Source organism: Triturus cristatus, chromosome 2_2, assembly GCF_964204655.1.
Source record: "Triturus cristatus chromosome 2_2, aTriCri1.1, whole genome shotgun sequence".
Lineage (NCBI taxonomy): Eukaryota > Metazoa > Chordata > Amphibia > Caudata > Salamandridae > Triturus > Triturus cristatus.
The window spans coordinates 433,467,632-433,495,372 of record NC_140582.1 but is presented as its reverse complement, the minus strand read 5'-3'; the positions used below and the strand labels follow the sequence as shown (position 1 = coordinate 433,495,372).

General features: G+C 44.6%; 1 protein-coding gene across 1 annotated transcript in view; it reads left to right on the top strand.

Moving 5' to 3' along the window:
• The window catches only part of ABHD18 (abhydrolase domain containing 18), a 143,388-nt gene that overhangs the window by 81,920 nt on the left and 33,727 nt on the right, over positions 1 to 27,741 (top strand). Inside the window, exons 8-10 of the mRNA XM_085641528.1 lie at positions 2,819 to 2,957; positions 21,425 to 21,514; positions 27,466 to 27,567. Coding sequence (XP_085497654.1) covers positions 2,819 to 2,957; positions 21,425 to 21,514; positions 27,466 to 27,567 — 331 coding nt within the window. The remainder of the gene's footprint in view (positions 1 to 2,818; positions 2,958 to 21,424; positions 21,515 to 27,465; positions 27,568 to 27,741) is intronic.

The window sequence follows — 27,741 nt, the reverse complement described above, 5'->3', positions numbered from 1 at the left end:
AGATTCAATTCCTCACCTGGAAAGTAGCTTTCCTAATAGCAATCACTTCGTTGAGAAGAGTTAGTGAACTCCAGGCACTAACCATTCAAGAGCCATTCATACAGGTTCACGCAAACAGGGTCGTACTACGTACCAACCCCAAATTCATGCCTAAAGTAATATCGCAGTTCCACATGAATCAAACGATTGAACTGCCTGTTTTCTTTCAGAATCCACAAAATGTCGCTGAAAGAATGCTCCATACACTAGACGTCAAAAGAGCCCTCATGTACTACATAGACAGAACTAAAAACTTTAGGAAGACAAAACAACTTTTCGTTGCCTTTTCCCCACAACACAAAGGCAACGCCATCTCCAAAGCAGGTATAGCCAGATGGATCGTTAAATGTATTCAAATTTGCTATCAAAAGGCTAAACGCACATTAACGATTTCCCCACGAGCCCACTCAACACGTAAATTAGATGCCTCCATGGCTTTCCTGGGAAACATTCCTTTACATGATATATGTAGAGCAGCCACATGGTCCACTACACATACATTTACCAAACACTATTGTGTAGATGTGCACTCAAAACAGCAGGCAGCTGTAGGACAGGCTGTTCTCAAAACTCTTTTTCAGACCGCTGCAGCTGGCACTGGTAGCCGCCGCTAATGGGAGGTACTGCTATGTATTCTATGCACAGATATGAATTCAGCAGCCCACATGCCTCGAACTGAATATGCTACTTACCAGTATGCATCTGTTCTTGGCATGTAGGGCTGCTGACATTCATATCGCCCACCCTCCTCCCCGGCGCCTGTAGCAGCTGCAGCTCTCAGAATTACTGTATAGCATGGTCATCACTTTCTGTATCTACTCCATCACTGCCACAATGGCGAAAAACAATCTGAGGATGGAGCGGATGCCCATGCGCACTGTGGTCCAGGGGAGGAGTCACCTATCTCAGGATACTTCAAAGACTCTTCCAGGACAACAACGTGCAAACATCCAGACCCAACACTAGGCGGCGATCTATGCACAGATATGAATGTCAGCAGCCCTACATGCCAAGAACAGATGCATACTGGTAAGTAGCATATTCAATTTCATTCCACAATGAAGCAATACATAAAGTAAACCAGAAAAAGAGTTGTGCTAGTGCTTCTAAACAGAGGCTGCATAAGGACATCTGGTGCCGAATCACAGAGGGACTTCACACATTGGTCCCTCTCCATTCCATGGGAGTGTCAGAAGAAATGTGAATCCTGTATAATGTGGTGTTCCCTGATTTCCTCCCCCACCCACCCCACCTCCCTGCCAAGAGGGGCCCTATGTAGCCTCTTCCCGAGGGTGGATGGGCCCGCAGGAACACTTTCACAATGTGGCGTGTCTTTTCGTGACCCACCATAGCCCTCAGCATCACCTCACACAAACACCAGCAAAAAGTTGCTCCGAAATTGGGCATTGTATGCCAATGCAGTGCCTACTCCTTCACACTATTTGTGATTGAATGCCGGCCTTGTGAGGAAAGAGGGTTATGTGTTGCATGTGGGGATGCCCCCATGACCATCAGGCCGACTGCCTATCGGCTGTGGATGAGGGTTGAGAGTTCCCACTGGTGGAGATTTACCTGCCAATCCTTTGCCTCCTATAATGGGGCAAAAACGCTTGGGCTCACATAATGGGCATTCCACTAGTGCTCATTAAATGGGACGGAAATATATACAAATCATTGCTCATTAGGTAGTTAAATTAATATTTTCAATTCCATGTTAAATAAGGCCTGGATGACAGTATTATACATCTGCCACAGTGGGCAGTATAATTTTCCCCCAAAGACGAACCCCATTTGTTTGCCATGACAGCTCAGGAGGCATCTTCTCCATCTATTCTCCATCTGTTACTGGCTGAAAATAAAAGGGAGTATTTCTGGTCCTGGTGAATAAAGCAGCACCTCTGGGTGGTCAGTGTCCTTCGAAGTCCTTTGGTTGCTCAGAGATTCCGCCCAGGTTAATCCTACTAACGGACACAGCTACTAACTACAGCCTTATTTCAGGGTGTGATTAGAAACATTCTTTTGATTCTGACTCACCCTCATTAGTTTAGCGAAGGAGTATATTTCAGGGTTTTAAAAAAAGGAGAATGTTCAAGACAAATCCCCATTTGAAGAAGGGTATCAAGGTTTCTGGTGACGCATGTTAGTCCTATTGATGCCTTGTTGCCCTCATTACGTTGTCACATTTGTATTATTGGCAAGAAGCTTGAACTGGTGCTATTGGCTCAGCTGTGCTAACATGTATACCCGGAAGGACGTTCTTTAGAAAAGTCAGATTTCATTTGGATGTGTACCCATGCCTGGAGACCTCTTGCCCGTTGTATCTGGATTTAATCTGGATGCCCGGGATTTGTCAAGATATAGACACTGAAATCTGAATAGAGCATCCATCTGAAGTTGTGTTCTAAGAGGTAACTATCTTTATGATACAGAATTTGCACACATTTTTAGTCCATACAGGTTAGCGGATTGAGAAATGTATCGAACCCCCTTTCACATGTACATTATTTTTCTTCTACGACTTTTTATTCAGGTTTTAAATGATCTATTGTGTATTTTTAGTTTCGTTTATGAAAAATGTCTTATTTGATGTGCTAACTTAAAAAATGATACATTTGAAAAATAATACAAAACTATCATACGTTAGAAAGGAGTCTGAAGTATCTTTGAGTACTGTTATCTGCTGCTACATCCATGATCCAGTTTTGCAAATACTTTGAATTCTAGGCAGGAATCAGTAAAAATAAGTCAATGCTATTTTTCTTTTGTTTGTGGAGGACAGGAGATCGTGTTTAAAAAATGTCTCCGACCTCTTTGTCATGGGAGGAGCTCTTGTATTGGAATCTGCTGCTCTATTACATTGGTTGGAAAGAGAAGGTTATGGTCCTCTTGGTCTGACTGGTATATCCATGGGTGGCCACGTAAGTCTTTACTTTTGAAGTGTTTTTTCATTGATTTGTTTAATTGTGCACATATGCTAGGTACTCGGATGAATCCACTCCAACTTGACAGTCAATGGAAAGCGAAGGTTTTTGTAACTTCGTTAACTAACTGATGTAACTTAACGCGGGTAGAACTAGGCCACATGTGCAAATGTAGACATTAACATTAATTTCTTTGCTACCCTTCTGCAATCAGATCCACTAAGGAAATTTAAATGCCTGTACGTTGTGGTGTATTACCCAGAACACATTATTTGGCCTATTTTGGCCTATCCTGAGGAATGCAGACATTAACCTGATTTTCATTGTTATTGTTTTGCAATCAGATTTTCAAAGGAAAATGAAACACCAGTGAGTTGTGAAGTAAAACATATTATCAAGAGCAAATTTATTTTGGGATACATTCTAGAGACCATGAAGAATGGGTACGTTATTTTAGGTTTGTCTAATACACAAATCTACTCCTCACTGCAGAATTACCACCATCTTTCATATCCCTATACAAATTAACTTCCATCACACTGCATTCCATCAAGCTTAGTGTGAATCAATAGATGGTTAATGGGTCCTAGCTACATAGCATAATATTTTGGGAATGGTGTGTGACTAGATTGTGAAGTTAATTGTCAAAGCAGTCAAGATTTTAAGACCACCTGCTGTCTCAGCTGCTTTGTTCCTATCACCATCTGGGATGGAAACTGTATGCCATGTAAGCATAAAAAAGTAGCAAGAAGGTGAAGGGTAAAAGGCAGCCTGTTTGACACAAGCAGTCCATCTCTGTTTTCCTTCGACTGCTTTTGAGGCATCCTATTATGAGTTATGCAGAAACCTTAATGCTACGGATGATAACGGTCATCCTACTTGGTGATCAAACGATCTCAGCCCAGTGCTTTCTTCTCCTCTTCTTTGTCCTAATGTTTTGTATTCTGGGTCGTCATTCGTCAAAGGAAGGAGTTGTGTTTAATGTTTAACAGTTGAATCATCTCCTACCATATTAATAAGCAAGACACATCGTTTTATGAGCTAAACAGCTTTTATTTCTTGTGTTTTTATTTGACCAGAGCACAGCAAGATGCATTTAGTTGATGATGGAGTTTAGTCTGTAATCACATTTGTATGTGTTGAGGTTTGCGGGTTACAGTTGCACAAAAGGACCTATATTCGCATCAGGCTATAAGACAAACTTTCAGCAAGCATGGTGGATTAACACGAGATCAGCCAAGAAATGGCCATTCTTACCACAAGCAAAGGAAAAAGGCTGTCTTCCCCTTTCTTGATTGGGAAGTCACCACTGGTGCCAGGTGACATGTTCTGCCCAGTAGTCTGGTTTGGTGGTCTGGACAGCCTTATAAAGTATGCAGAAAATATTTTCTTTAATGCATACGGGTGGGGGAGCCAGTGAAGCGCCTTAAGGTCTGGGCAGTGTGATCATATTGGCTTTGTCTGGTGTCAGGCAGGTGTTCTTTAGTGGGAGGTGTAGGAAGCTGGCTTTTTATGAGATATTTCAAGAATCTGATACACCGTGTAAAGAGTCCAGGGGTTCCATTATGCGTGGATAGCGGCTTGCTAAGCAATCCCATAGTGCTGTATTAAGGGTAATATGGTCGAGCAGCCTTAGGCTTAACACAGAGGAGTGCAAGACATTTGCAAATACACACAATGATTTAATAAATGACACACATGACCAAGAAGGAGATCCACACAAATTAATAAAAATAACAAGTATCTTTATATGTTTAGGCATCAAAGAAAAATCGTGCTGGTAAGTACGTTTTTAAATATAAACTCTCTTCACTTTAAATAGTGGACACAGTGCAATTTCTGAGCTCTGTAATGTTATCCTATGGAAGGATAAGTAAGTTCTATAACAGGTATAGTACAGTGACTTACAAAACCAGCAGTACATCACCAGCGGCACGGGCGGCCAGGTGCAGGGTACAAAACAGCCTTGGGAGACCAATGTGTTTCAATGGAGATCGGTCACTGCGGAAAGAGGATGCAGGCTCTGGCCAAGAGGCCAGATGGGCTGAACCAGCAGGGGGGGGCGCGTTCAAGACTTGCGATGCTCTGGACGGGGCACCTATGGTCCTCTATTCCAAGGCCCAGGGGTGGTGGGTGCTGGGGCCTCCTTGGGGCTTGGGTTTTTCCTTACTGGAGCAGTCGCAGTTGAGGGGGCCTGTGTGCAGAGGCTGCAGGTGGGGAGTTCAGGAGGGGGACAAACACGATGTACTTGAGCTCTGGAGGGTTGGGGCACCATATTGACACCATTAGCCCACTTCATCTCACGCTGCAGGTGACCGGTGCAGCGGTTAGTTCCGGTGTCTCGTTTTGGCGGTTCTGGAGGCTTCCGCGTCTTCTCTTTTGGAGTTTCGTCAGAACGGGTCTGCTGGTCATGGGAGTTCTTGAGTCTTTTTTTAAGGCAGGCAGTCCTTCCAGGTTTCTGAAGTCAGCAGATTCAGAAAGAGTCAACTTTGTTGCATTCTTTCTACCAGGTCAGCTGCTTTTTCTCTCCTCTTCTGCTTTCATGGCTTTTCAGTGTTCTCTCTCTTCTTAGGCCATCAGGATCTGCTCCTTTGGTGCCAAGGACTCCCCTCAATACTGAATTTAGGGGCGTTAGGAGAATGTAGGATAGTAGTCAATGGACGACTGAACCTTGGGGTCACTACGCCACCTATATGACCACTTCCTGCCAAGTGGTTCCTGTACAAATGGGTCAGCTTCCTCTCCTGTGAGAGGGAGCCGGATTCACATTTCAAAGGCGGGAGCACTTTGAGGCATTCCATCCTAGGAAGGCTAATCAGCAGGTCATCCTCTGGGAGGGGGTGTTACACCCTCTTCCCACACAAGCTTTTGTTCTGGTCTCCTGAGGGCATCTGGGTCTCCTGAGGGCAGAGGCTCTCACCCTGGGAGCATTCTTGGTGATAGGCTGGCTGAAACCAGTCAGCAAGGACACCAGAGGAAGGTAGGTTTTCAAGGGGCACCTCTAAGGTGCCCTCTGGGTGCATGTGTTGGTAAATCCAACTCTGGCATCAGTGTGAGTCTATCAATGCGAGATGTTTGATCCCAAATATTTCTCTTTTCAGTTAAGCCATCATGCAGCTGGGTAACTCACTCTCACCAGTGTCCAGCACATGTTTTTAAATGGCTTCCCTGGTCACTTGTACTGACAGTAATAGGGCTGACCAGCACAGGGGCATATCCACTCATGCAGGTATGCCCTCACATGTAATATTCAGCACCCTGCCTTAGGTCTGCTGTAGGGGTGACTTACAATACCACATGCAGTGTTAGGGGATATGGCAGACACATGGATGTGTAACATGTCATGTTTTCTTTTTTGTCTGCACCAAGACACGCAGCCTGCGATAGCAGCCCTGCATGTGCTTGGTGAGGGGTCCCTCATGGTGGCATAATTTGTGCTGCTACCCTTAGAGACCCTCTCTAGAACCTCTGGCCCTAGCACCAGGGGTACCATGTATTAGGGACTTACAGAGAGTGCTAAAGGTTTTGCAAATCGATGAAGGAAGTGACCCGATTAAGGCCACCCGGGTCACTCGAGACCATCTCTCAGCCTTCCAAACAAATGAAGAGTCGGTCAGACACTAGAGAATACAAACCAAAGGTATTTATTAGTCATACACTCGAGCGGAGTCCAGTCTGACCAGCCTCCTTGGATTGCTGCAGCGGGGCTGACCCCCGCAACATGGTGATACATGATATACTTTTCCAGTACCCCTAAAGATACGCCCAGACTGGAATTTTCCAGTTAGTAGCTGGGGAACAAAGGAGATACAGAAGGATGGGCTGCAATCCTGGTACTGGGTACATGCTATCTCAGCTTCAAGGTTACTCTGCCTGTGCCCGCCGCACTAAGGTTGGGAGCAGGCCTATCTAACGGTAATGGTATGCCCTGACAAAACGGTCTAGTCATTAGTGCAGCAAAGTTCAACCTTGGAGAAATATAAAAAAGTATTGAGGCTGCTTTCTGCAGAGTGAGACAGAAGTTAGTTTCCATCATGGCTCAAAATGGCGGCTGAATACAAAATGGTGCAGCGAATGCTAACTTAAATCGTACAATGCATAGAGAAGTCGACCAAAAACATTTTCCATTCCAACATCGAGGGAAAAATTGTCCAGTTTTTGGAAAGAGCTCTGGCACCGGGGACCTGATTAGAAGGAACCCAGTGCACTTTCAGTTGAAATCACATCATGTCAAAAAGGGGCACTGTCCTGCAGGAGGGGGGATGGAATCTGAGAACACCATGTAAATGTATGAGAAAGTGAGAGCTTGTACTCTACAGTGGAATTAGGAAGCCAGGTGAAAGGATTAATCTGCGAAAGAGTCTGGTATGGTACCAAGCTGTTTGAGAACAAGTTAGAACATGCTGTTTAATGGCTAATCATGGATTATTTAATTTATTTATTTGAAGAGTTTTATATAGTGCTGGCTAGACCCAGAGGTATCAGAGCGCTTTACATGAGAACAGTTGTTCAAAGTTACATCAGTTACCATAGCATAAAATAATAAGATACTAGACACTTGGAGCATGGGGATGGGTGGGGTAAGAGGGGTTGAGAGAAGGGTGTAGGAAAAAAATAATAAAGTCAGGCAGGGCTGGAAAGGGAGGCAGCTACAGGGTCACGGAGGGAGGAGGTGGAGGAGGGAAAGGAAACACAGCGGAGAGACGAGGAAAAACAATGTCCAATGTCCGGCTGGGTAGGTGACGGCCAAGGGGATGAAACCAAAGCCAGTCTCCCCTATCGCTTCCTAAACCGCTCCACCGGGCTTCGGCCATGTTGCACGGTCACCGCAGTCAGTACAAATTATAAGGATTCCGCCCAGGGGGCATCGTCATAGTTCCATCAGCTGCACCAGTTCTGGTGTTACTGGGAGGCGCCGACTGCCTCAACCTCCATCTCTCCGGTACTAGTCTCTCCTCAGCTGGTCAAAGCTCACTCAGCACGAAGGGTAAACAGACTCCGATCAACGTTTCAGGGCCATATCCCTGATAGAATGTGCTAAAAAACGTAGTCCTGGGAGTCATCCGCGTCGCAGCAACCACAGACGGCAATATTGCTGATTGATTTGCTGATAGCTACATCATGGGCGCCATCTTAGGGCCAGGCTCCGCCCTGGAGAAGATCGTCGTGCTAGTGGAATCCGATTTGTGCAAAAAAGCGTTCCTAAACAGCAAGCAGACACATTCTTACTTGAAATATTGGTTTGTGTTGCTAATCTTTACAGCACAGCTCCGTAGGAAAAGATAGTGCGCTTCCTTTACACTTCAGCCGCCATCTTAGGGTCAGGCCACTTAAATTGACGGTCGCCGCAAAGGTTAGGAAACACTGGACATGGGAACAAAAGTAATTATGCATGCGTGGGCTGGACTCTTAAAGTTGGATTTGTGTACATACCCAAAGAATAATCATTGATGCTGAGGGAGGAGGAGATCCAGTCCTGTAGCATGGAGTTGCACACTTAACCATGTTGAGTGGAATGAGAATCCATTTTTGTTCGTTTTAGCTTATGGTGTACGGTGTAATACAGCCTTGGACTCAGGATGTCAGTTACACACAAACCCTTTGTGTTATTCTCCACTGATGTACCACAATATTTTGTTTGCACACTGGGACTCCTAAATGCTTGTTGAACAGATTGAATATTATGGAAGTGATAATTGAGTTCACACAGACTCCATTACTGAGTTAGATGGCAGCAGTCCTGGATGAGTCCATCAGCAGTTATTTGGGGGCTGTAGATGATGTGTAGACTTGTGCACGTCTTGCTCACTTGCCTCACAGACTGTACTTCACTCCTTGAATACCGTCCTCCATGCATCACCTGCATTATTACCAGACAACAGAAGTAGGATAAGATTACTTCCATGTCCCCAGTGTTCTTAACTAGCTTTCCTTTCTAGCATATGTGGAATACATATCATTTTATTTCATTTTGGAAAACAATCTGTTGCATGTCAGGCTGCAGCAGAGCCCACCAGTGGGGTTGAATTGCTACTGGGAGAGCAATGTTCATGGGTCATAATCATGACGGTAAGTCCGCGGCCTGTACAGAGGTAGGAGAGCCTACCTTTTTTTTTTTTGGGCACATGGACAACGTCTTGAATGGTGTTAATTCCTATGCTCGTCGCATGCGGTAAAAAGGGTGTGCTGGGACACATTTCTTCTACCCACCTATACCCTTAGTTTGGAAACCGATCCAGTATGAACTTCTATGCTAATACCGTGTGAGTTTCCAACCCATCATGGCGGATTAACTTCTTTAATGTCTGTTTCTCAGTTTTTTCTGTCTTCATTTCCTTTCTTCCTTTACATAGGAGCAGGAACTATCCGTACCATATTTTGCAAATGCTCGGGTAATTGTGGCAGCATGTTTTTCTACCCTGTTTAATTTTGCTCCTTGTTTTCTGTTTTTACAACACATAGTACTCTTGTTATTGTAGGGAATTTCTTCAACTTCATCTCCTGGACACCTGCGTTTGTTGGATCTGATTCTCATCTACTCCGTTCAAGTGTTTTTGAGCGCCTGGTTCCTCTACTAATTTAGGCTTCTGGCCTAAACATGCACAGAACTGCTAGTGGCGGCCTTTGATCAACTTAGAACCAGGCAAGCTCAGGAGACTCTGCGGAGGAATCATACTTTTAGATGTCTCTGCAGCATTTGACAGAGTGAATCATGACCTGCTACTTGATTATCTCAATTGGGTTTGGTTTAAAGGGCAGGCACTATCATGGTTTACTTATTTTCTGAAAAAGAGATCATGGTCTATGGTGATGTCAGCATTCTGCTCTCCCGAAATCACACTGCCTTGTGGTGTGCCCCAATGCTCGGTTCTGCACCCCATTGCTCTGTACTTCATTCATTTTAGTTTATAAGCACCTCAGCAGTTTGATTAGATTCTATGGCTTCAATGCTTTTTCCTACGTCAATGACACTTAGCTGCTTCTGAAATTTGACCAAGGGTCTACAGATTCCATTAACAGGCTGAAAGACTGTCTCCTGGGCATCCAAACGTAGATGACAAGCAGCTTCTTAAAGCTGAACGTGGACAAGATGGAGGTGCTGGTCATTGACAAGTTTTATTTAATCTCTGGTTCCCGGATCTCTGGCCCCTGCCTACATGGTAAAGAACTTGGGAGTTTTATTTGACCAACCATTATCTTTTCTCGCTGAAGGTCTGGGGTATATGATGTAGCCTCCTTAAATCCCTTAGGAAATTCTGTGTTTTTATCAATGTGGAAAAGCTAGCTCAGGTGTTGGCTACTGTGTCCTCTGTCATGTCAATTATTGTATCTCCATTTGCACGGGTCTTCCCAACTGTGCTCTAGGATAGATACACTTCCTTCCAAACATGGAAGTAAGAATAGTGATGGTTAAAAGGATTTGATCATATGTCAACGGTCAGGGATAGACTGGACTGGTTGCCCATAAGTAAAAGGATCATACTCCATGTCTGGTTAACAGAGCATGCTATAAAACTAGGCTCCTATTTCTTCCAGAACTGACAACTCACCACTTGGTGAGTATTTATGTATTGCTTAAAGTGCTATAGAGTAAAAAAGTATGAGCAGGAGAGAGGGGCTTCCCTGTAATAGGGCCCCCAGAATCTGGAATGACCTGCCATTAGATATTCAAGAGACCCACTACTTCAAGGCACTTAAGAAGGTTGTACATGCCTGTTTCTCTGCTGAACCTTAGACCTGGATCTCCTGTTAATGAGATGTTTATTATCTGTTGTCTTGCTTTCTTGATTTGTCTGTAGTCTTCCATTTTCCCCTGTTTGTGGGAAAATTCTTTAGTGCCAAGAGGCTTCAGGTGAATGTCCATTTAATAAAAACAATAATGATAATATTTTCAAACTTAGGAAGTCTAATGTTTTCCTGATGTTTTCATGCCTCTTGGTTTTTCCTCCATTTAGTGGCCACCTGTTTCTTCCTTGTGAAAATCAGAAGTGTTAACCACTGTAGGAGAGTAGGATCTGCTTCACATGGTTACCCCCACTTTTTGCTGGTGTTTCACTGTTTTTCGACTTTAGTCTGGCTGGGCCCCTGTTATTCAGGGCCCCAGCCTATCTGCGTCCTCTCTAAATTGATTGCATGTACTTTAGGTACACTCCAGATTGTATTCTGAGGTACCCTTATAAGTCCCTAGTATATGGTATACTATGTACCTAGGGCATAGGTACCCCAAAGGCCTACCAGGGGCTGAAGCATGTATTATGCCACCTCTGGAAAGCCCTCCAAAATTACACCACAGGTCTGCTACTGCAGCCTGGGTAAGGTGGTGAATGCACCCCTTGGTGAGATATAGGGAACCTATATCTCACCTATCACTGCACATAGAAACCTGCCAGTCACCCCTATGGCAGGCCTTATCAATCCTGAAGACTTTTTGCATGGGCAGAAGACTTTGGGGCAATCTCTGGGTATAAAATAAACAGAGATAAAACCGAGCTTATGCACTGGAATTCGGTAGAGGAACATTTGGCTGTTAAATCTAAGATGAGATATCTGGGAATATATCTAGTTCAAGATATAAATCAGACAACTAAAATAAATTTCGATAGAGTGTATAAGGAAATCTGTCATCTCCTTCAACGGTGGTCTGGGCTTCCGCTTAACATATTTGGCAGAGTGAACCTCGTGAAAATGACTATTTTGCCTAAAATTACCTTCTTATTTAACTCTATTCCGTTATCTTTTGATCCAAAAGACATAGCTAAATTGCAGGGAAAAATAGGTTCATTTATTTGGAACTCTAAATTGCCGAGAATATCTTGGAAAAAATTGACGAGAAAACTAAAAGTTGGGGGCCTTGCCCTTCCAGATTTACTTATCTACTGTCATTCGTTCCAATTTAAAAACTTCAGACGATTGGCAGATAAGGCAGACACTACTGTTTTAGGCTCCCTATTTCAGGCTTTGTTACATAATCTACCCCAGGGTCAGGAATACTTTTTGTTCAAATTTGGTGATCCCAGGTTTTAAAAAAAAGTCAGATTGAAGATTCTGTTAGCTGCCCTAAAGAACTGGGTCTTTTTCAGGAAAAAGTTGGGAATCCCCTATTATGCTCCCCAGGCCCCGATATGGGAATCACCAGGGACCCCAGAGTGTTTGAAAGATCAGCTAGCTCGTCCTTTGAGGTTGGCTGGTATCACACATTGGGGAGATCTTCTAAAGGATACACATCTTATTGATTGGGATTCTCTCTATACCCTGACGGAGGGTTCTCTCACCAGGTTCAAATATTATCAACTATCAGGTTGGTGGGCTACTCTCGCGCCGGTGTCTTGTACATCTAATTCAAGCTTTGACCTCATAAGCAAGAAAGAGACCTGGAAAAGAGAGTTGGCCTTTTGGTATTGGGCCATGATGGAAGCAGAAGAAATTCCGGAGATTGAACTCTTAAAATTATGGGGTGAACAGGTTGACTTGGATTATAATAATCTTAAGGAGCTGTGGGAGGATTCCTTTGCTATGCTACATAATGTGGTTAAGCCAGCTGCACTTAAAAGGAACCATCTGTTCACCCTGTATAGAGTATATATCTCACCCAAGAAACTTGTAAGATTCACCAATCTGGAACATCGGTGCCCTCGTTGTAGATTGCTCGCCGCTGATGACATACATATGTTTGTGGATTGTCCTTCTTTGGCGCAATATTGGGCTAGATTAGGTGAATTCATTGCAGCAGTATTAAATGTACAACTTACCATAAATCCAAAGATAATTTTGTTTGGATTAGTTAACGATCATCAAACATGTGCCATTGAATCTAAACTTATTTTTTATATTATGTTGTTAGCAAGGCGAGAAATATGTAGGGCGTGGAAAAACGAGAGGGCACCTATCTTCTCAGATTGCTTGAAACATATCATGTTCACCTGTGAGTCAGATATTGCCTGCGATCCCTCCAGTGAAGCAAAGGTATGGGCACCCTTAATGGCATGGCGGAATAGATGATGGAAGTATTCCGATGATTTTACCTGGGCACTGTTGGGGCTCATTCTCTAACACCATCAATGGGCCTCTCAGTGAGTAAACGTTGGAGTGGACAGAGCAAACAGTAAAATGCCAGAGAGGTTAGACCCCTCCCCCTCTCCCCCCCAGGGTCCTAAAATCCGAATCGTACTTTTTCTAGTGGGGGTTGAGGGGAGGGTGCTTCCCTATTTGGACTGTCCTTCCCCGTCTGGTGGTATATGAGGAATAAAAAAAAATAAAAAAAAAAATCCTGAAGGCAGGGTGCTTGGTTATATGTGAGAGGGTGCCCAGGCATGAGCTGAACCCCTCTGCGACCTTCGAAATCTCTTCTCCGGGGTTGTCAGTAATGCAGCCTAACCATATACTCCTAAGTGCATTATATCTAAAATGGTTAATGCTAACTTTGGACTGGCTGTACGGAAACATGTCGTGTTTGGTGTCAAACACCTTGGAATCATACCCCCACATCAGTTCTTGACGTGAGGATATGATCCCACCCTTCTAGAGGGAGAGACATGGCAGTACTGGTATACCCGGTAGAAACTTAACAGAGCCCTGGCATCACAAAATGGATGCTGCAGCCACAGAGACGGGTCTGGCCTCCTGCTGCTGACCAAAACTCCGGCAGGGGATGCCTGGACAATAGGTTTCCTGTCACAGGGAGGTGTAACCACCTCCCAGACAGGCTGATGTGTAGTGGGGCTGGGTGGGAGCACTCTCAGAGTGCTTTGAAGTCCTGCACTGGGGGCACATTTGGTGTCCCTGTGCATAGTCCTGCTCAAACCAGTTCAGGGGCTTCCAGCTCCTGCTCTGGCACGAAACTGGACAACCGGTACTGGTATCAGGGGGGCCTTTGTGGTTCCACCTGCCTTGCCACTGGCTTGGCAGGTCACTCTGCAACTGAATCCTGGCACTTCGACTCTCTACTCAAGACTAGAGGATGGAAGAAATCTCCCTTGGGGTCAAGGAGTGACTCCCCTGCTTGGCAGGCACCAACAAAGCAATTTGCCGGCCTGCATCTCAGAAGCTCCTGCCGGACTCTGAAGTATTTGCAGCCCAGGAAGAGGATTTCCAGACATCTCAGAGGCCGACCCGAGTCCCCAGCAAGTAACGTAGTAGCGTGGAACCGGAACTCCTGGTCACTGTGCACTTTTGCAAGTGCATTGACTTCTCGACATCTCGTGAAGTCGTGCTTGGGGTTGCTTGTAGCCCCCACCTGGAGCAGAGAATCCACTGAAGATTGTCGGCCTAGTCACCCCGAGTGACCCGTAGGCTACCATTTTGTGTGACCTCTCGAGGCTCCTTCGCGATCCCTGGTCCGTCGACTGGTGGGTCCCAGTGAAGGCAACTTTGATTTTCCTTGGGCTTCCCTGGTTGCTCCAGACGTGCCCTGACTCCCTACCAAGTGGTGAGTCCCTCAGACCTTGCTGGTCTGCACCGAAGTATCTTTCTCCTTTCTGCGTGGGTTGCTGTTGCCAAGGCTTGTTGTGTCCAATCCGGGCACCGACACTGCAGCACTCGACATCCTTCGTGGGACAGCTCGAATCCAGCTTCTGGTCGTCCTCGATGCCTCCTGGTCCTCGTGGCTGAAGTCAAGCTTCACCTTCTTCACCTGAAATCACCCGACCTCTGTGGGCATCCGCCTATCATCCTCCTGGTCACTGGCTAGTGACCTAGACTCTGTCCCCTCTGCTTTCAGGTTCTTCTCGACTTCGATCCAGTCTTGGATCTCTTCGGACACTTCGCATCTTCCCGGCAGCAGCACTTCCTTGCCAGCTCCTATTGAAATCGACGACACGACCGACACCATTTGACACCAATGCACCCGGCTTCACTGGGTGAGGTATCACGAGTACTCCGGTGCTCCCGTGGGTGTTGACCCTAGAACTTTCTAAGTCCCTAAGGGTTTGGTCTTGACTCGTTTCTAAGTGTCCCTAATCTTTAAAAACCTAACCGCAACTTTCCCCATAAAAGCTAACGGGAGATTGCGGCTGTGTTCTCACACTGCACAGGGCCCCCGTGGGTCCCCTATGTCACTACCTTGGGTGGTTCCTTGGGGTCCCAGCGATTCTACAGGATCTAGGCCTTATGTCTAGTTAAGTCGTGGTTCTTATACCACTATTTTAGTATATGGTTTTGCTCCCCCCTAGGGCCTGACGTGTATTTGTGCTTATTACTGTCATATTTGAAGTGTAACTTATGTGTTTTGACCTCTAGCCTCATAAAGAGTCTAGTAGGGTGTGTTTAGAAATAAATACATATATTTTATATATATACCCAGTGTGGTTGCCTTTCATTTGGTCATTCAAGAGATTATAGACTGGTAACAAGCTGCTTTACATTCCTTCAAGACTTAGCCTGAAGGCTGCTCTCCATAGCTACCACTCGGATAGCTTTCAATAAAGGTTGTCTTTAACCTATCATCAATAAGGGGTTGTTTGGACTGGTACAGGGTGCCCACTATAACTAGTGGACAGCATATACCAGGCCAACTTCTCACAACCACTTCTCCCCTACACTCCTATCATTCAGAAAAAATCATAAACATCTGATCATGCCTTTGCAACATATTTCCATTTAACCTTTGTCCCATGCAAAATGCCTCACTGACCCTCGGGTTTAGGTTCACGCTTTATAAATACCTCAGATACATTGCAAAAATAAAATCCGGAGCTGTTTGCATTGTATTTTCTATTTACAGAAGATTAGTGAAATTCACGCTCGTTGACTAGTCATTTCCTGATTTTTCCATATTTATACAGTAGTTTATAGGACTTTCCACCTTAGGTTGTTTTACAATAATTGTGTTATCAAGCTGTTTCTCTCTTTTCTCCTACCCTTACTGCTTCCGCCCTATAGCCTCTGCCTAACCTTGATACTCAGATTTTCCATCTGACATTCAGCTATACCTAAGGTATCTAAGCATTTAGTTTAACCCCTGCTTCCCTGTACTTTGTAGTTTACATTAAATTACATTAAATTATTTTACTAGGAAGTCATTTGAACTCCTGGTCTGTTCAGCTTCCTTCTACAGTTGGCAGGGCCACCACTTCAGTTCTTCTGGTCAGCATTATTCTCTCAGAAATGTGCAAACTATGTAGTTACCAGTGTCTTTACACAACATAAACATTGTGGGATCGTCTTTTTTGAAAAATATTTTTTATTAAAGAAAGAAGCATAAGAACAGAAACCTTCACGAGGCTGCCACAGATTATATGGACTAGATGTGCTTATGGTATAGTCCACGAAGCCCTACCTTCTATTTTCAATATTCAAATTGTGTATCTATTATGATTTTTAAGTCTCACCTGCCGACAGCGCATGTGACGTCGCATTTAGAGGTATTGTTAACAATAAAGGGCTTGTAACCCACCTGTTGCTCATCATTCGTTGGCTTCAATGTCACTCTTCTTTGCTGCAACCTAAGTGGCCAGTGTATGCAGGGAGTCGCTTACTTTTCGTTCGTTCTGTGGTGTGTAACATGGAGCAAGCACAGATTGCTTCCTCTTGATTAGTGTCTGTCTACTGCTTGTGCTGTGATTTGAGGTACTATTTGTTTCCCCCCTCCCACTTTCCCTTGTGTGTGGTGCTTCTCCCTTGTCCCACCCACTCATACTTATTGCTTCTTCCCTGTGTTGCTGCCCACATACCCTCCAGCCCTCCCCGTCGTCGTTGTTTGTCCGTACCGCCACCCCCTTCCCCAGACCTTGCTTTTCTGCCCCCCGTGAAAGAAAGCATTATGACGTGTCGTAGCACTTTTTTTCTAACTTTAATTTTTGCCATGCCGCACAGCCACGCTGCTGTGCAGCAAGGCTAAAATACATTGGCAAAGCCTGTTAGCTTTGCTAAAGCTTGCTAATCTTCGTCACAACGAGTACCTGCCTGGCATCTGTGGCAAAGGGTGAAAAGGAGAAGATAAAGAGAGCAATGGAGGTTAGACAAACGAATTCCATTTTGAGCATTGTAAATGGCTATAATTTCAGTATGCTATATACAGCTGAGTGCAGTAGTGCAACATCTTTTGGGTGTCTGTGGAATCCCTGGTGACGTCTTTAATAAGCCAAGTAGGACCGGAATGAAAAATTATCTGTAAATAATGAATCTTCCTGGTGGACAAGTGTTGGAAAACCACTCCCACACTAGAAGGGGTGGTGGTGGACTCCCCGAACACACTGTGGTAGCTTGGCTCGAGTGGTCAGGAAACAGGCGCAGTGCTAAGCATACAATATACCCATACAAGAACCATGCGTGCATCCGTTCCAAAAACGACTCTACACCGTAAAAATTATGAAAATATTCTTTCTTTATCTTTTTCTCTTAGTTGCTGATTGGAAAAATAAATAAGACAATCACAATATACAAATTTAAATAGTGCAGGTCAAATAAATACTGGCTGTTTGTTGAAATAAATAGGGGTGATCATAAATAACAGGGCATAAATACAAGTGCAATATATACAGACAATTAAATACTTTGAGGCAATAAATACTGTACCAATAAATATTGTACACCATCAAGTCCTGTGGACCTATAAATATAGTGAAGCAATAAATAGGTCAAAATTCAATAAATACAGTACCCCCAATAAATAATTAAAAGTATACAGCAACCCTCATATAATCAGATGACACTTCAATTCTTATGGGCTGATTTGGCCCAGGCACAGCTTGTAGGGTTGTGGAAGGCTTGAGGGGGGCTACTCCCTGGCTGGGACAAGGCTGAGGCCTAAGCTGAGGTAGATCAAAGGGGGGAATACCAGTGCCCTGGCTTTCTCTCTCCACACAACCTCTCTAGGTTAGTCCCAGTTCACCCCTTGCACAGTCAGGTTGGTTTCAGCACCTCCCTAGCCCCTTAGAGCAGTCTCTCAGGTCTCCACAGGGCCTTAGGCGCCCTCTACTCCACTTACTGCCCTTTTTCTGATGTTCCGACGCCGCTGGAGTCGTGTCGACGCCGTGAGGCGGTTCCGGTTCGGTCTCGGCGGCCTCGGCACAATGTCAGTTCTTTGACGACGCCGGCAGGCGGTTCCGGTCCGATGTCGGTGGCCTCGGTTCGATCTCGACCTCCGATTCGACGGCGTCGGGCAGTCTCTTCACGATGTCGACTTCGGGCGGCTCCGGTCCGATGGCGCTCTCGGCTCCGATGACGTCAGCCGGCCTGGCCTCGATGTCGACTTCCGGCGACTCCGGGGTGCGATCCTCACCCCCGACCTCCGGTGCTCCTCCTCACAGGCTCCGGGCGACTCCGGAGTGCGATCCTCACTCCCGACCTCCGGTGCTCCTCTACCTCGGTCTCCGACGACTCCGGAGGGCGGACTTCACTCCTCCGATGACGCCGCTCGCTCGACCTCGGTTCACTTCCTCCTCGACCTCTGGTATTCCTCACGACCTCCGTCGGCGCCCTCTCACGACCTCAGGCGGCTCCGGGTACGACGTCTGCTACTTCAGTCAGCGCCGCTTCTCCACCTCGGGCTCCAGGTCTTCAGGCTACTCGACGCCGGACTCCAGGGAAACCAGTTTCCAGGTCAGGATCTTGCTGCTTTCTGCTTCTAAGGCCTGTTCCTGCTGTTCAGGTCCTTAGGATGAGTTTTTCTGTCTTCTTCCCACACAGGGCTATAGGCTGGGATCCATCAGTAGGGACAAGTATCAAGGGTGGGTTTATGGACCCCACTCCAGGCACAAGTTTCCACCCCTGCTGCTTCACTCCTTCCTCCTTCACTGTTGTGCTCCTCTCTCTTCACCAGTCAGGTGCCAACTGCCAGCTCCAACTGCCAACTGCCTCTCTTATCCTCCCAACATTCTAAACGGTCTCCAACTGTCACAGAGTTCTGGAATCTCCCGGAATGTTCTGGAAGGTGCTGGTAGGTTCCAGTGGATGCTGGTGATGTCACAGGTGGCCACCATTTTGTGCTCCAGGCCCTCAGACAGAAGTTTCAGGGGTAGCTAAAATGGCTCCCTGAATCTGCAGCAACACTAAAAAGTCTGGTGGTTCCCAAAAAGGAAAAATTCAAACAGGGTTTGAGGCAAAAGTGGGACAAAATAAATAATGATGAGGAGGGACCACCCAAAGGGCTGACAGGTCTAACAACAAGCCTCCTAATCTGTGCTTAATTTGTGGAAGAATAAAGGCCCAAATGTTGCTCAGAATAATGCAGTCGGTCCTATTGATGGTTGGGGTGACGAATACCAAGGCTACATTGGCTTGAACCCACCTCAAGCATATTTAATTCACCACCAGACATTGCCTTCTTCTTTATCTCACTCTTGCTTGTTCTTTTTCATCCGTGGTTTCTCCCATCGTCACTGTTTTTCTTCTTTCTCTTCCTCCTTCTTTCCCCCTTTTATGTTTTTTTCTCTCTCTGGCCCTGGATTAAAGTTCTTTGAGGAAACGTACATGCCAGACCCCAAAATTGAGCGCTGGTGAGCCCTACCTGCAACTTGTGGCTGAAATTTAGCACTGACCTAATAGATATCAATGGGTCAGTTGTGGCTTCTGCATGTGTGATTTGGAAACCTCTGAAATGATGTACTATTGATAGTCTTGTTCAAAGTGAAAGTGGGATTTTTTTTAATGCTCAGTAATTCATTAGTGTATGTGCTGCACTTTTAGGTCAAGCCTACCATGCAGCGCAAGCTATTTGGTTGCAAAAAGCATATTGTGGGCTTGCCAAGAACATACAAGGGCTAGGAGCCCACCCATTGCTTTCCATTAGTTTGCTTGACTATCACTCTCGTATGTCAGCTTTTTATGTAATGGCTTTTTTTTAAATCAATCTTGGGTGTGCCACTCCTATGGCATAACGCCTCTTTACCCATCTCTTTGATTGGCTGGCTTCTATGCTACCTCTGCTCACTTTTAAGGAACTACTTTTTTTGTTTAATCACTCCATGAGAGTGCATGTGTTTTCCAGCAGTCTCCTGCGTGTTTGTCCCCTCCCTTTCTTTCTCTGCCCATGTGCTTCTCTTCCCCACCTGTACTTGTGTGGCCCTCTCTCGCTCGTGTTCTTCTGCCCCGAAGCTCCACGTTGCTATTTTCCGGTGATCTCTGCCTCTTGTTTCTTCTCCTCCACCTTCCGCCTTGTTGTTTCACCCCCACCATTCTCCTGCATGTCGTTTCTCCCCCCAAACCAGCTCCCACAACCCGCTTTTCCATTATTAATATTATTATTTTTTTAAAGTGCTACGTTTTAAAACTGCACTTTCACGCTACTTTTTAAAAGTTTACCAGTCCATCTCAGATCGGTAATTTTGTTTTAAAGGGTCGTTTTGTATGCGCATGCATGTGTCGAACTCTGGCCCACACCTACAAAATGATGCAGTGTCCGCATCTTGTTACAATTTCTGTTGGCCATGCTCCACAGCAGCTGCAATGCTCTACAGCATGCCTTAAACATTAACCAAGCCAGTCCATATTATAGGCAAGACCTACTTGCATTGGCAGTGTTTGTTCAACGTGCAGTTGTGTTGTCCTGTAGAAATCTCTAACATTAGTAGTTTTCTGTAAAGTTTAAGCCCTTCTTTTTAGTGATTCCCTGTAGGTTCACCTCACTTTCTGATAGGTCTTCCCTCTTCACTGTTATGGTACATAATCTTTAACACCTTAGCACCCACTTGCCTTAGGCATCTGATAGGAAAACATTTTTCTGGTAGTTATTACAGTTTGTGAATATCCATCTCCATAAAGAATGATGCATTTAACAAGTCTGGTGGACCATCTACTTGGTTTATAGACTACGAAAGATGTGGAGGGGGCACATCAGAAATCAAAAGAACTTGCCTCCTTAAGTTAGGGCGACAATCATCAAGGAATAAAAACACATGTAGCACAGAACAAGTGTTTTCAGTCTATTTTAGTCAAGTTCATCATTTTTTATCCTAACAATGGTGGACGTGATGCTGGAACCTTTACATAAATGTAGTTTTTTGGTTCTGAGTATCAGTATTTTATCTGAACTAGGTTCACCGTTGTTGGCATTCCTTAGAGATACTTTTGATATTACCAGTTTCTCATTTAGGTTTTCATCACATGTCATGGAAACAACCTTCTTTGTAGATGTTCTGTCTTTTGAAAAGTCCTCAAGACCTTAAATTGGTGGTTACTCTAGAAGTGCCACACCCTGTATGCATATGGCCGCTCTTGATTTGTTTCGAACTTTTTGGGGCGGCATAAGGGCACCAAGGGAACCAAGTGTTGCATGAAAAAGGCAAGACAAGGTGAAATATCTCTACGCTCTTTCTTAATTTCATAGGAATTATTTGTGTTTAAATAACTACAAGCAAATGACATGAGGCATCAATTTTATTTGATCCATGAGTTAAATCCAGTCTACCATTGATTCAATACGAGATCCCAGGCTGGTCCCTCTATCACTGTGCACAGTAGATCATCTTTGGATAAATAAAGGGATCAAAACATAAAGCAAATCTCAACTTGTTATTCTTGTTTTATAGATGGCATCATTGGCCGTAACAAACTGGCCCAAACCCATACCATTGGTGCCTTGCCTTTCCTGGTCTACAGCTTCAGGTGTATTTACTCAGGTAAATATTAAAGGATGTCTTCTTTAAATAAGCCTGTGTACGGACATTGCAAGCAATTGTGACTAATGAGTATATTTTACTAGAAAAGTAAAATGTATTTGTTTTGGTTTAGTTTTTGGGAAACCTGGTTCTCGGCTTGAAATTTATAACTACTGTATAAAAATAATTGTTTTCTGATTATGCATGTATCTGTGATTTATGCTATTCTGTCTTTAAAACATAGAACCTGATTTAAATTTTGTTGGACCGGTCCTCCGTCATAAATGTGACAGATATCCCATCTGCCTTATTGCTGGTGCATTATAGCCTAATACACTTGTAATTTAGAGGATGGGATATTTGTGACGTTTGTGTTGGAGCACCCCTCTGCAAAACTCTAAATTAGGCTCTTAGTGAGTTAATAGGGACATTTTTACCAATATGGTCCTCCATAATTATATTGGTGGATTTGCCTTGAGGGGGCATTTTGACATATTTTCGTTTTTAAATTGAAAAGTTGTCAAGACTAATATGTTAGCGCAACTCCTCTCTTGGAAATATATCAATGAGAAATCTGTGATGGCAAGAGAAATGTTATTGTTGATCCACCTAAACATTGTTAACAAAACTTTGCAAAAATACTGCCTAAAATGTCACTGGTCTCCAACTAGATCATTATTGCTGTAGTTGATTCAGTGGACTTGGCAGCTTTAAGACAGTGTCATGGGGTAACCAACCATAGACCCTCTTCACTCCGCCTTACCACCTTAATGCCAGAGACGCAAGTGAGAATGACAAACCTCCCATTTTCATGATACGTCTTGATAGGACAGGTCAAGGGGGAAGAAGTATTGAAGATGAAAAACTAGACGGAGACTCTTAAGGCAGTGTGTCTTGAAGAAATGTAGAAATTCTTCGACTAACTATACAAGGCAAAGGTTAAGAGGTATTTCCAATGCAGCGTTCAATCCCCTTGCTGCACTTTTCAACCCAAACAGTATCCTCATGGATTATCAAATAAGGTTGTTGAAAAGCAACCGGCAGAACCTTCTAGCTCCCGAGGAAGGCTTCCTCTGGCAATAGACAGTGCTGATTTAATAACATCCCACCCCTTTTTCCACTCCAGTGGTGGGAGCGGTATCTTTGGGTCTCGCAAAGTGGACATCAAACACAAAAGACAAATGGGTACTAAATATTATGTTTTCTGGATAAGTTTGATGTTTCAAGGCCATTCAACTGCTGTTTTCTCCAAAACCAACATTGAAACACCAACGTTTCATCCTCAGGTAAGAAATATTTTGGCTATTAAGTAGGAATGAAATGGAGCCAGTTCCATCTTGTCAAAAAGGCAAAGGAGTTTACCAGGTACTTGTTCCGAAAAATGGTCCATAGGAGCAATACACACTGATAGTAGCCTATAAATCAAGAAGGAAAAGTTCTGGATGCCTGAATGCATCAGATCTGTCTGCATCTGGGGTACAACAAATGGATGTATGCAATAGATCTGCAAGATGCATATTTTCACATCCAGCATGATTCCTGTGATGCAGATAGCCCGTGCTTGAAATGATCGCTTTCTATTGAGGCTCCTGTGGCCAAAGGATAAAATCCAACATAATTTGCTCAAAAAAACACCAAAACCTAAAAATTCTGGGAATGCAGGAGATGCTGATAATCGGAAGTGTCCGGTAAAATCCTCGTATGAAGTAGTGAGCTAGCTGTAAAGAAGATATCAGAGATGCTGCTTCTGTAGCAAAGCGCCTCAGCAAAGTTGGTGGCTCACGGAAACAATATATGCTTCTCGCTGTGCTGTACCGCTGAGGGAGCAGCACCGCAGAGCAACAGTGTGTTGTTGAAAGGCTGAGGGTTACCAGACACAACGGACCCACCTGGTGGCTGGCATCTGGGGAAAAGCTGGTCTTGGTGGCAAAGTTGCGGAGCCTGGGCACAAGATCATCTTGACCTCTCCTTAAAACTGAGGCAAGATCGCTCAGCAGTGAGTGGCGGCACTGAGGAGGGGCAGCAGCGCGGAGACCGTCCGGGTGAGATGTGGAATGCTTGATCAGCACCAGGGCCGTGGGCTGGAGCCCAGTAGTCCTTCCATAGACATTGAATGTCCTTGTTCCCAAATGGCAGTCGCAGAATTCTGGCCCTCGTCACTTAGGCTAGAGTGATTATCCACCTCCTGGTGAGATTTGATATGGGTGCCCTCATGATCGTTTGTTCGCTCATGCCCCCCCTGCTCAGGTCCACATTACGCCGGGGAAGACTAGACCCGATTCCACCGGGACTCTCTGGTACCAAGTTTGCACCCGCCTAGTAGTACTGACCTGGTACACACACAGCCACATGCTTTGGCAGCAGTACTGATTATTGCTCACAATTTCAAGGAAAACACAGGAGCCTAGGCCATTAGATCACTTCTGTAAGAGCGAAGGCCACACCTGAAGCTGGTGCAACCTTGAGGAGAGTCTCATGGCAGCTACTTGGGTGCCTTCTGGAACCCCGCTCCTCCTATCGCTGTCTTGCCAGGGCTTTTAGACCACGAAGGGCCAACTGCACGACATATCCACATTTGTGAAACTGATTGCTCCACCTTAAGGCCACAACATGGGGAAGCCAGATACTAAGCAGCCAAAGCTGTAGTTTGAACCCCGGCGCAGCAGATTGTGTGCTGCAGGCCTGGAACACTGTGTCGGAACCACAAGTGAGGTCCCCTTTGCTACTGTTGACGGTGAAGGCAACATAAAAACACTTCTTCATGCATGCCATCAAAGAAGATGACATCTGTTCCACGGGGGCCACACTCCAGGACATGGAGAAAGTGCTCTGGGTGATCACAGCCAAGGTCTTGAGGTGAGGTTGTGGCGCAACAATATTTGCATACTGGTAATCCCTGAATTTACAAACGGGCACAATGGAGGACTTTGGTGGAATACTGCTGTTGTCACTTTTTGACTTGATGCATGAAGGAAGGTACATACAGGTCACTAGCCGCCAGCTGTCAGAACGGGGCCCCCCATAATCACACATCTGTTGCATTTCAAAGATAGAGATGCAGCACTCAGATTGCTGCGTGGAAAGGGCTGCATGTCCTTTGAGGGCTATGCCATGTCTCTTTATCTAGGCTTTATAGTGGCTGTGCAGGAGGAACGGCGGAGATTCCTAAAAGTGAAGAAACCACTTTAAAAAGAGAATATACAATATGCCATGTTAGACCCCACGTGGCTTAAAATCACTTTGAAAGGCAAGAATAACATATTCAACATGCCTCAGCAAGCACCAGAATTCAAGAAGCTGTAACCGAGTCCACGTAGAAGAAAATTGCTGCCCCAAAGGGCTACAACAAAAGATCGGAGTGACTCTGACTAGCTCACCCATCCCAAACCTGGAGCTTAGGTGCTTTATATCAGCTCAGTCTTTGCACTTTACCACCCAATTACACTTGGAAAAAGCTCAACAGAGCATTGTGTGAGCCCTTGGAAGAGCCACCTTATGCCCCAAAACTAGATAAGTAAAGTAGGAGGAGCTGGGAGAGGAGATTCTAGTAGATATTTGGAAGTTCTGTTGCTCCCAGACAGGCCTTATTTCCTTCATTACCCAATTGAGGATCATACATTAAATGTTCTTACAAAGAGCGTACCGCATCCCCCTCGCTATTTGGAGATGTGGCATGCAGGATGAGCCTACCTTCTTGAAATGCGGGTGCTCAAGTCTGGTTTTGTACACCTGGCCTAGTAGTGTAAGAAAGTGATTTCATATTGGCAACCCACATGACATGATGCGTCCTACACCTGGATCCCAGAATTGATTTGCTGTGCTGGGCTGGGTGCTGGACCTACACACTGAACAGAAGGTTTACTGCGCTTGTGCTGCTGTTGGCCAAAAGAAAAGTGGCATGCTGTTTGGGTGGGAAGGGTTCTTCCACACTTTGAATTGGGTAGGCATACTGTAGTGCTGCAGTTAGCAATTTTAATTGTACATGGAGCTGCTAATGCCAGCATCTAGACCAAGAGATATATGGGGACCTCTGAGGCAGGGCTTTTTTAACAATTGTGGACTAAAAGGGTTTATCGTTTGACACAGAATATGATTGATATGCCTCTTGACTTCAATTGCAAATAGAAGCAAATGGGCAGATGTAAGGCCTTTCTCTTACCCAACCACCCAGTGAAGCTCATGTGCCATAAAGTATGGTGGTGCACTCTAAGTACCCTATATCTGACTCCACTAGTGGTCCCCATGGAGTGTACTGAAACCATGTACGGCATCATATTAATATGAAAGTGTTATTTGATTATATAAATGCTTATTGAGTGTATGCATGGTTAAATCTCTAAATGCATGTCACGATAACACTCGCAACACGAGGTTTGGTAACTACATATCTAATACTGTACAACTTGTTCTGTTTTTTCTTTTTCTGAAAATGATAAATCCAGTTAAAACTTATATTTTCCTTACTCATAGTCTCCCTTGTTGCATCCTGGTAGCTAGGGGGAAGTGAAGCAGTGTAGGGAACAGTCCACAGGGCACTGAGTGAGGTCTGCAAAATGACTTCTGATGGAAGACAGTGGCGTGCTGACATCCCAGTGGAGTGTCACCCATGCAGCAGTGAATTTTCAGAGGAGTTGTGCAGAGAAAACTGAGTGAATTAGTCCAGAACGAGGATGAAGGAGAATGTGGTGTCCATTCGGAGTTGGACAAGTTTCTCGCACCAATACAATGTAAAGAAGGGTAATGCTACTGGAGGAAGGGGGGCAGGAGGAGTGCTCTGCCATGGCCACGTCCCCCAATTAACTGTGTATTTAAAAAGGCCAGTGAAAAGTGAAAATACATATTTTTTTTTAGAAGTTATATGAATTCAAGCATATTAACATTATGTCATTGTTAATATTTTGGAATCATGTTTTCAGTTGTCCATAGTTTTCTTGTTTTATACGTTTTATTATTAATTCAGACCTTACAATTTTGCTTCGTGACAGGACTTTAATATTTAAAAAAAAAATAATAATTGTTAAAAGAATAACAATATAGTTAATACCCCGTTCATGTGGAGGATCCTCCAATTATTCCTCCAAAAGAGCAACATAAAGTTGAGTTGCCCTCACAGAAAATAACAATCCGCTCAATAAAATATACACCCCAACACCTATTACATCAACGTCAATTATAACGCAGGCCCCACTGGCACCAATCAATGAAGCCTAAAATGTGCGTGAGAGGAAGGGGAAAAATGGGTGGTTAAATGAAGCGTACATTTACAACATTCCAACCCATGGTATCACACCACCTTGCCCCAGTAACTCCTACGCTAGTTAGTCCTGCCAGCCCTCAGAAACCATAAAGACATTTTCAACCAAACACAGCAGAGACAAACGCTATGTTCCATCGCCTCCCTGAACACCATCTTTGGTACGAGATTGGCTTGCTAGTTTTATCGTGCTGTTCCACTTACTCTGCTTTCATATGTGTGCTTTGAAAATCTGGGCGATGCTGGCCTCTAGTAGCAGGAAAAGGTCTAAGCCGATCAATCTGATTGGCTGCAATGCAGCCCAAACAGTGAAGTCGATAGAGTATAACCACTGTGGCACTGCATGCAAGTATTTAAACAGCACTGTGTCCAATTTAAAACGGGGATTCGAACCTCATGATGGCGAATAATTCAAGCATATATCTCTATGAAAGACACCAGTGCCGTTATTTTTGGTGAAACTGAAGAACAGGTTAATGGCATGTTCCCTCGGATGGCTTTGTGGGTGCAAACTTTGTGACCTGTGACCGAGATCTGCTGCATTAATTTTTATTGTAATGGTCTCAATTGTGTTTTCTTGGTTGATCAAATATGTGAAGCAGTTGTCAAATCTATGGTTCACCTGTGATTTGACCTTGGGAATTGCCACATTAAATACCATCAGTGATTCCTCTGCCATGAAAATTTCTAGACATAAACATTATTATTGTGATTGCAGGGTGTTTTAAGTAAAGCAGTCAATTGGAGAGAGCTGGAGAAGCAATATTGTACTCAAACCGTATACGAGGAAGAAATTATCCAAATGCTTGAATACTGTGGAGTGAGTATTGTTTTCTGCTGCACATTTCTTTAATTATTGCATAATGAGTACATAATTAAGAAATTTCTGTTGATATTCAGAATTTAGTCATTTTGTCTGGCAATACAAAGCAACATTTGTCTGGGAAAATTGACAGGAAAAGGTAGAACAGTGCCTAAACCTTAACTTAATTAT